The sequence below is a fragment of the Oncorhynchus tshawytscha genome, linkage group LG18 (assembly GCF_018296145.1).
Source record: "Oncorhynchus tshawytscha isolate Ot180627B linkage group LG18, Otsh_v2.0, whole genome shotgun sequence".
Taxonomy (NCBI): Eukaryota; Metazoa; Chordata; class Actinopteri; order Salmoniformes; family Salmonidae; genus Oncorhynchus; species Oncorhynchus tshawytscha.
The window spans coordinates 19,961,569-19,971,698 of NC_056446.1; the positions used below are offsets into that span (position 1 = coordinate 19,961,569).

Sequence of the window (10,130 nt, forward strand, 5' to 3'; positions counted from 1 at the left end):
TGTATTCCCGCTAGCTCCCTTCACACACAGCAGCCACAGCGTATTCCCGCTAGCTCCCTTCACACACAGCAGCCACAGTGTATTCCACAGTGAGCAGGCAGGCGGAGTGTCAGAGGGAGGCAGAGCAGCAGACTTGTATGAATCAAGCAGCCAGCAGTGCTGCTGACCTTGGCCAGCCCAGCACTCAGCCATGATTAGAATATGCAACAGGGATTCATAAAGCCACGTGGGACACATCTGTATCACGCCGAGAGTGCCTCGTCGCGTCGCATGGCGTCTAGTCCTCTTTATCCAGATCCTCTCCCTGCTTATGGTCAGCTTCACATCTTACATTAGCTAACAAATGCAGCGTTATAGCAGCATCTGAAGGGAGTGATAACATACTGTATTTATCTCTGTGGAAAGGGTCCTACATGGGACCCAAAAGGGTTCTACCTGGAACCAAAAAGGGTTCTACCTGGAACTAAAAAAGGTTCTTCAAAGGGTTCTCTTATGGGGACAGCCAAATAACCTTTTTAGGTTCTAGATAGCACCTTTTTTTCTACGAGTGTGGAGTTTCATGATAATGGCACTGTCAGGGGTTCGGTGGCGTGGAATGAGAGGAGCTTTGTTATTGGCTGTGTGTGGAGGCTAATTCATTCCCCTTTTTCTTACATACATCTTAGTCTGCACAAAGTGGAAACCCTGTCTGCCTTAATAAGTTTTTATGTTTTACATCAAGATGGTGACATCAGACCAAGGCTTTGGTAATGGAGTGGAGATATTATCTGGGGATATTTTACCAGATGGGCCCAACGTTATTATCCATTCCCCACCTGTGACTCATAAATCACATTAACGTAACCCAGGGCTTTTCCAATCATACACAGAAATGCCAGATATGTAGAAAATGTAAATCATGGGTACCATCCTTACTGAATAATGTTAGTAAACTGCTGCATATACTGTAATGCGAAATTCCCACACACCATCTAAATGAACTGACACTAACTAATTGACTTGTACCGCAGCTTAATAAAACTAAAAGCAAGCCAAGTAAATCCACCTGACTCATTATATTGGCCTAATCCTTTATAGTTAATTAACTTTTTTTCATTGTGTCAAACGAGTCTAAATTTATGACTCTGTCGAGAGCAAGGAATCAACCAGGCAGATTTTTCAGGAAATCTTTAAAACAGTGTGGACACGGCATGCAGACGAGCCAAATCCACAACTCCCACTGAAATATTTAGATGGAGGAGCGTTACATTTATTCAAATGTTTCAAAGCCAACACATTCATGGCTGGCAACTCCCAGCCAGAAACATGTCAAAATATGTGTGTGTGTAATGTGTGTGTAATATGGGTGTGGGTGAATATGGAGAATATGCCCCTGAGTGTGTCTATTCAAGTCTATTTTTATAGCTCACAATCCCACAGATATTAATTAATTTTTACAATGCATTTACAATTTTTACAATGCATGTGTTGTGTTATATTAATTTTAAAATGTTACCATACTTATACACAGATCATGAATACTGTGTATTCACTGGCATTGGCATTAACAAAGTATGTGTTCCCGTCATTTCAGGTCATGGAACCAAAGGAGTGTTTGAGCTCCTGGCGGGCTGGAGAAGAACTCGAGAGAGCCTTCCCTTCAAGGAGCGTGTGGCAGACGCCTTCGCCGACGTGATGGTGTGCTATACCATGACCAGTTCCCTCTACATCATCACCTTTGGCATGGGTGCCAGCCCCTTCACCAACATCGAGTCGGTGAAGATCTTCTGCCAGAGCATGTGCGTAGCCGTCCTGGTCAACTACTTCTACGTGTTCTCCTTCTATGGTTCCTGCTTGGTGTTCGCTGGTCAGCTGGAGCAGAACCGCTACCACAGTGTGTTCTGCTGTAAGATCCCCTCAGTGGAGTACCTGGACCGCCAGCCCACCTGGTTCAAGACCATGATGAGCGACGGCCATGACCACGTCACTCACCACGAGGTCTTGCCCTACCACAACCACTTCATCCAGCACTTCCTGAGGGAGCACTACACGGAGTGGATCACCAACACCTACGTCAAGCCCTTCGTGGTCATCCTCTACCTGATCTACGCCTCCTTCTCCTTCATGGGATGTTTACAAATCAGTGATGGATCCAACATCGTCAACCTCCTAGCCAGCAACACGCCCAGTGTGTCCTACGCCACGACCCAGCAGAAGTACTTCAGTAACTACAGCCCTGTGATCGGCTTCTACATCTATGAGCCCATTGAGTACTGGAACTCCACGGTGCAGGAGCACCTCACAACGTTGAGCCACGGCTTCAACAAGATCTCCTGGATGGATAACTACTTTCAGTATCTGAAGGTGGTGAATGTGAGCGCCTCGACCAAAAGTGATTTCATCACCATCCTGCAGGGCTCCTTCCTGCGCAGCCCGGAGTATCAGCACTTCATGGAGGACATCATTCTGTCCAAGACAGATGGAGATGAAATGGAGATCATCGCGTCCAGGATGTACCTGGTGGCACGGACCACGGAGAAGACACGGGAGGAGGTGGTGGAACTGCTGGAGAGGCTCCGCCCACTATCGCTCATCAACAACATCAAGTTCATTGTCTTCAACCCCACCTTCGTCTTCATGGACCGTTACAGCTCCTCCGTAGTGTCGCCCATCCTCACCTCGGCTTTCAGTGTGCTCACCATCCTCATCCTCACCTTCTTCCTGGTCATCAACCCTCTGGGGAACTTCTGGTTGATCCTGACCGTCACCTCCGTAGAGCTGGGGGTCCTGGGCCTCATGACCCTCTGGAATGTACACATGGACAGCATCTCTATCCTGTGCCTTATTTATACTCTCAACTTTGCCATGGATCACTGTGCACCCCACCTGTATACCTTCGTACTGGCCACGGAGCACACCAGGACCCAGTGCATTAAGATCTCGCTGGAGGAGCACGGGGCGGCCATTTTGCAAAATGCCTGCTGTTTCATCATTGGGATGTTGCCGTTGGTGTTTGTGCCTTCCAACCTGACCTACACACTGTTCAAGTGCTCCCTCCTCACCGCAGGCTGCACAGTGCTGCACTGTTTTGTTATCCTGCCTGTGTTTCTAACGTTTTTCCCCCCGTCCAAAAAAAGGCACAAGAAGAAGAAACGGGCCAAACGGAAAGAGAGAGAGAGGGAGCGGGAGATGATGGAGAGGGAGAGAGTGAGGGAAAGGGAGGAGATAGAGTGCATTGAAGTCAGGGAGAACCCTGATCATGTGACTAACGTCTGAGAGGCCGTGTGTCTGTGAGCGGTGAGCGGCGAACGTTGAGCGTCAGCGGGACGGTCTTCAGTGATTGGTGGATGAGGTGTTGGAAGCCTTTCCTAAACTGAAGGTGGCCATGCGGTGTAGCACCTCACAGGGCCCAAGGGGTTAGAGCTGACTGGTCCTCAGAGGGAGGAGGGAGAGATAGGCTAGCAGCCATGACCCAGCCAGACAGCCAGCAGCCATGCTGTCCAGAGTAGAGACCAGACCAGATCAGACCTACAGATCAGCTACGCCTTCAAACTGGATGGGACAGTGTATATTATCTGCACAGTCTGCTCATGGTTCCCTCTGCTGTTCATGCAGACACATGCACACAGCCAGGACGCAACTACAAACGCCTACATTCACTTACAGTGTTATGTGTATGTGAATAATACATCTTATTTTAGCAATTGTAAATCTACAGTACCTTGAGCAAAGCATGCTAGCATGACAATGAGAGACATGTCTACCTCCAGGATGGTTGTCAAAGTTATCTAAATTGTTTTCTACCATTTGTCATAGTAAATCTGGCCATTCACTGACATATATGACCACCTTATAGTATGATTAGTTTGATGAATGACAGGCAGAAGGATCTATACATTAGAATTGGTTTGAGAGTACACAGAGATAATGAATACCAACAGTACATTCCATTCTGTCTTTTCGGTGAACACCCAAGCGAACAGCTGATCTGGGCAGATGGCATACACTGTGTCCATTATGAAAAATGATCTTGCACAGTACAATTGTCAAGATACATTTTACAGGAAGACAAGTATATCTGCTTTATTTCTGTTTTCACATCTGTTCTTAGCCAACAATTACAGTGGAACTGCAGCAAGGTGCGTCATTTAATAGAGTCATGCATGTTCTAGAAATCCTAGCAGAATGAACTAGGTGTGAAAGGGCCTCTTTTAAAGCAGTAAAACCCAAAGGATGGAGTACTGCAGAGGTTGAAGGTTGTGTTGCCACACTAACTGGGCTCGGATATGGGGTCATCTGAACATCATGGTTGACGAGGCATGGTTAGAGTGTTTAACACATTTCAGTGTCACATGTTCTATTGGCCCATGATTATGGGTCATGAACAAAATAAATGATTGGGTGGGTTAAACACGACAGGCTACATGTTAGGTCATCATTTAATCAGAGATGCTGTATATTAGCTCTTTTTGCTTGTGTGAAATTCTATGGTGCCACATAATTAGAGAGAAAAACAACTTTTGGGTTGCAGATAAAACACTTCTTGATTTGTTTTGTAAATGTGGACATTCTGTCAAATGAAATCATGATGTAAAAGACGTCTTATTGGATCTAACCTCACAAGCAATGTCATACATCACAATTATTCTAGTTTAAGCAACCATTGGTATTCATATTCCAATGGCTTTTATTGTCCCATGCTTGATGTACTTTAGAACTTTCCAGAGAATATCAACGTTCTCCTCCAGTAGCCTCTCTACGATCCAGAGTGGTCAAAATGTAGTCCCTCTCCCCCTGGGGAAAACCAAGCGCATTAACTAGCAACGTCTGGATAAGATCTCTATAAGGGCTGAGAAGCACACTCTCAAGGTCAGATTGCAGGAGATAGTCATCACTGACCTCTGGCACATTATCTTAGAGTGGCTTGTGGCATGTGACAGAGTGCCTCTAATGTAAAAGGATGTGGCTGTCCTTAGGTTATTCTTATTTGAAAGTCATGACTTGAGAAAGCTTTGCTTTCTTTATATGTTGCTTGAAAGGGTTGAGGTACTCCTCAGAAAGGACAGATAAAGCTAGCAGGGCAGCTGAAGCAGATTTGTGTGTGTTTGGACCAAAAGTTAGAGAAGCTTCCATGAGAAAAATGGTTAGTAGAATTAACCATCGTGAAAGCATCATGTTGTAGGCGTACATATTAATGTAAAGAAAAGAAGAGTGGTTTATACTTCAGTATGATAGTTCGCTAGTTATCAAGATAAAGCCTTTAAAGTGCACATGGGCTTTCCCATTCCTCCGTTAGTGAAATAAATGCAATTAAAGGGGTCCTCCATCATGAAATAATCATCCTCCTTACAAAATTCTTTGTCTCAGAGTTAGCAAAGAATGAATCTCTCATGTTAAAAATGTTGACAAGGTAAATCCCTAATTTCATTTTCAAATCTCTTGTCTGTGGTGATGATTAATCATAAGCATTTAAACCTAAATAGCCAGAGAGAATCTGGTCCCTTTGAACCAGACATAGTTTAGTGAGGTGTATAGGCTAGCTACAACACCTGCAGCTGTTGGTATCTCTGTATTTTGTAAAAGCCATGTCATGTATGTATAGCAAGAAAGCATGAACATTTAATATAATGGGAACAAAATGCCAATTGAAATCATTGACTTCCCAAAATGACTGTACGCATGGCACTGTAATGTATGTATGCATGTATTTCATTTTTGTACATTTAGTCTGTGTATCCTCATTTTGCTACTCTGTAGTAACCTATTTCAATGCATATTCTATAACATCTTGTGCAAAAAAAAAGAACTACATGTCCTCTATGTTCAACAAGACAAAAGCCAGAGAATCATACTATGACATGTAATATAATTGTATATGATTTTTTTTTGTAAGATTTTATAAGAAAAACAGGAAAAAAACTCTACAATATCAGATTTTTTTTAAGCTGAAGTTTTATTATAAAAAAGCAATAAAGAAAAAAATGGTTGAACACAGTCGGCCAGTAATAAACTGTGGGATGCCAACAGTATACAGAATGGGTCGACCCATCGCACACTGCAGTGGACCTACATGTTTGTTGTGCTTCAACAAATGTAACATGTTTTCTATGGGGAGACTTCTTTGTCTGTTTGTTTGTCTATTCCTCACTACTTGGCCATTATATTACAGGGAAATATTACAGCCTCTTTTTACTACACCACAATTTTATCTGGCTTGGTTAGTCTACCAGAATAGTTTGCAAAATAACAAACATTAACGACAAAGTATTTACATTTTATACGCTGAACATGTCTAAGACTGAGCTTAAAGGCTTGCCGTGCTGTTATGACCCATATGTACATAACGTCTAATGAATATTCAGATTACAATATGATTATACATGATCCATGAACATGCTTAACCCTCCAATAACTTTCGTTGCTTTTTTTGCAAGACTCTCATGATACAGGATAGTCGATTCATATTTTCAAATACTCTGCTTGCTGTGGTTACTGTGTACAAGTCATCTCTGATGAAGCTATGTTTAATGCTGTCTTTCTGAGTCTACTGTGTGTTCAAACGTGTGACCAATCATCACTTGTCTAACAATTTCATTGTCTGCTCAGCTGAGAAAGTCAGTACCTCCACCAATGTTTAATTTGTCATCATTAAGTATTCAATATCCAAAATACAGTACGTGGCTGTCCAGTGTCCACATCCTCTCGATTTCCAAACTCCCTTGCTTATGGTTTTATTTATCCCTTAAATCAGGCTGTCTGATTGTGTGGTAGGGTGTAATTTTGAGTTTTGTATTTGGACAGAACGTGGTCATTGATTGAGGACATCCGTGAAGACGTCATTATCTGAGGTTTGGTATTGATCACTGTGGTGTCTGATGCTCCATGTGTGAATATAAAAACCCAAACACTGTTATTGAGTAGCAGGTGATCGCAGGCTACTTTAAAATTTCACCACACTTTGTTATACTAAGGATAGGCATCAAGCCTGCTGCAGTTGGGCTCATGATTCTAGCTTATACTACTTGCCAGGAAAACACTGCAATAAGATGTGTGAAACAACCATTGAACATGATGACTGAATTAGAATATTGAAAGATGCATAGGAAAGTCAGAATAACCCAAGCAGCAGGTAAACTAATGTCTGCCCCTCGATCATACACAAGCATAGTTAAGTTTGCATGTTCAGGTATACAACCCAGTGCAATAAGATTATGCAATTATAAACTGTAGTTGACTACGCTGCATTACTGTTATAACAGCAAGAACACATTTATTCTGTATTGTTAGGTTGGTTGTAAACCCTGACAGTGGAGGCTGCTGAGGGGAGGACTGTTAATAATACTGGCTGGAATGGAGCAAATGGAATGGCAACAAACTACGTGTTTGATGTATTTGATACCATTCCACTGATTCCGCTCTAGCCATTACCGCGAGCTCGTCCTCCCCAATTAAGGTGCCACCAACCTCCTGTGAACCCAGCCAATGTATTTTCTGCTCATTCATCAATACTGTAGTCATCCCCTTTTTTACATTTGCAATTTCATACAGCATTTCTACACCACATGTCAATGTCAACAATTGAGTACTGCAGTAGGATTTCCCCCCTTAGAATAAGCAACAGACTGAAAGGGGAACTGTCTCATAACAACTTGTGTGTGCTTGGCCAGTTTAAATACAATGCTACTAACATAGTGAACATTTATGTCAGCCATCTTTTAGACAGTACAAAGTGCTCAGTGTTAAAGACAGAAAGTCTTGGGTGAATGACTTGATGATTTGGAGTCTGGATTAGGTTTGAAAATGCTAATGTCTGAGGCTATGTACGTGTCATCATAAGCTTGAAATAACATGTCTTTGTGCACGTCATAAACTCTATATAAGGCTGTGGGGTCCAGGAGAGATGCACACCATTCATCTACAATGGAATTACTTTTGATTTGTCAGAATGGTTTGGTTGCATTGCTTTACTTTTCAATGCTTTATGTGTCTTTTATGCAAAATAACTGATTGGATTCTGGTGAATGGTTTGTGGGTGCTGTTGTGATCCTGTCAGACAGAGTTGAAAACTGGTGGTGGGTTGAGCTGACTGTATATCAATCAATACATGGTATTTGGAGTTTGATTGTGACCAAGGTGGAATGTTATGTTAGATATGCTGATAGGATACATAGAATGTAGGCCCTGAATCAAGCAGCTAGTGTAAGGATGTGGTTATGACAACAATGTGTGTTTGTGTACTATAGTTAACACAGCCCCTCATCCCTAAAATTACACTTTATTTGCTTTGCATACACCAACTGTAACCCCTGTGCTGCTATGAGGCTTATGGTGAAAACAGATGACACTGCATGAGGAGTAATCACAGCGTTGTTTAAGTGCACATCAGTGTAGGCTCCTGAGAGGAGGAAGGGGAGGACCATCCTCCTCAGTGAATTTCATGAAAATATCAATTGTGAAACATTAAAAAAGTAATACTTTTTAGATAAACTATACTAAATAATATCACGTCACCAAATAATTGATTAAAAGAAACTGTTTTGCAGTGGAGGTCTACAGTAGCCTCAACAGCACACTAATTATGTTAACTTCCGGAGGATGTCCTCCAACCCATCAGAGCTCTTGCAGTAATAACTGACATGTTGTCCACTCAATCAGAGGATCGGATAATTAATCTCGTTGTGAAAGCATAATCCACAGCTAGCTAGCACTGCAGTACATACAATGTGGTGAGTGTTTGGCTCAAAGAGAGAGAAAGATAATAGTTGAACAGTTTTGAACAAATCAATTTCTTAAAAAATAAAGAAGAAGCGAGAGAGAGAGAGAGAGGGAGAGATGGCTAGCTAGCTACATTTCATAGTATTTTTCTTTCACTTTGAATTACCTAGCTAGCGAATGCAGCTAGCTAGTTTAGCCTACTCGAACAGAGCTGGCTATGGCTATCCAACACTGGAACTCTTCCAAGTCAAGAGTAATGGAAGGTAGATCAGATTTAATATTTCAGATAAATTGTAGCTTACATCAATGTAACACATATGTAATCATGTAGTAACCAAACAAGGGTTTAAACAAGTCTAAATATATTTTATAAGTCGCCACCATTTGCCTTGATGACAGCTTCTTGGCATTCCTTCAACCAGCTTCATGAGGTAGTCACCTGGAATGCATTTAATTTGGTAAAAGACCAAGTCCATATTATGGCAAGAACAGCTCAAATAAGCAATGAGAGATGACAGTCCATCATTACAGTCCATCATTGACTGACATGAAGGTCAGTCAATACGGAAAATCTCAAGAAATTTGAAAGTTTCTTCAAGTGCAGTCGCAAAAACCATCAAGCGTCATGGGGACCGCCACAGGAAATGAAGACCCAAAGTTACCTCTGCTGTAGAGGATAAGTTAACTAGAGTTACCAGCCTCAGAAATTGCAGCCCAAATAAATGCTTCACAGAGTTCAAGTAACAGACACATCTCAACATCAACTGTTTAGAGGAGTGTGTGAATCAGGCCTTCATGGTCGAATTGCTGCAAAGAAACCTCTACTAAAGGACACCAATAATAAGAAGAGACTTGCTTGGGCTAAGAAACTCGAGCAATGGACATTAGACCAGTGGAAATCTGTCCTTTGGTCTGAAGAGTACTAATTAGAGATTTTTTGTTCCAACCGCCATGTCTTTGTGAGACGCAGAGTAGGTGAACTGATGATCTCCACATGTGTGGTTCCCACCGTGAAGCATGGAGGAGAAGGTGTGATGTTGGGGGGGGGTGCTTTGCTAGTGACATTGTCAGTGATTTATTTAGATTTCAAGGCACAGTTAACCAGCATGGCTATCACAGCATTCTGCAGCGATACACCATCCCATCTGGTTTGCGTTTAGTAGGATTATCCTGTTTTTCAACAGGACAATGACCCAACACATCTCCAGGCTGTGTAAGGGCTATTTGACCAAGAAGGAGAGTGATGGAGTGCTGCATCAGATGACCTGGCCTCCACAATCACCTGAGCTCAACCCAATTGATATGGTTTGGGATGAGTTGGACCACAGGGTGAAGGAAAAGCAGCCAACAAGTTCTCAGTATATGTGCGAACTCCTTCAAGACTTTTGGAAAAGCATTCCAGGAGAAGCTGGTTGAGAGAATGCCAAGAGTGTGCA

General features: G+C 42.5%; 1 protein-coding gene across 2 annotated transcripts in view; it reads left to right on the plus strand.

The window, feature by feature from the left end:
- The window catches only part of LOC112217645 (patched domain-containing protein 1), a 35,391-nt gene extending 29,511 nt beyond the window's left edge, over window positions 1-5,880 (plus strand). For both annotated transcript variants that reach the window (XM_024378074.2, XM_024378073.2), the window contains exon 3: window positions 1,574-5,880. In XM_024378074.2, the coding sequence (XP_024233842.2) occupies window positions 1,574-3,255 (1,682 nt within the window). In that variant the 3' untranslated portion in view covers window positions 3,256-5,880. The remainder of the gene's footprint in view (window positions 1-1,573) is intronic.
- The last annotated feature ends 4,250 nt before the right edge of the window (window positions 5,881-10,130 follow it).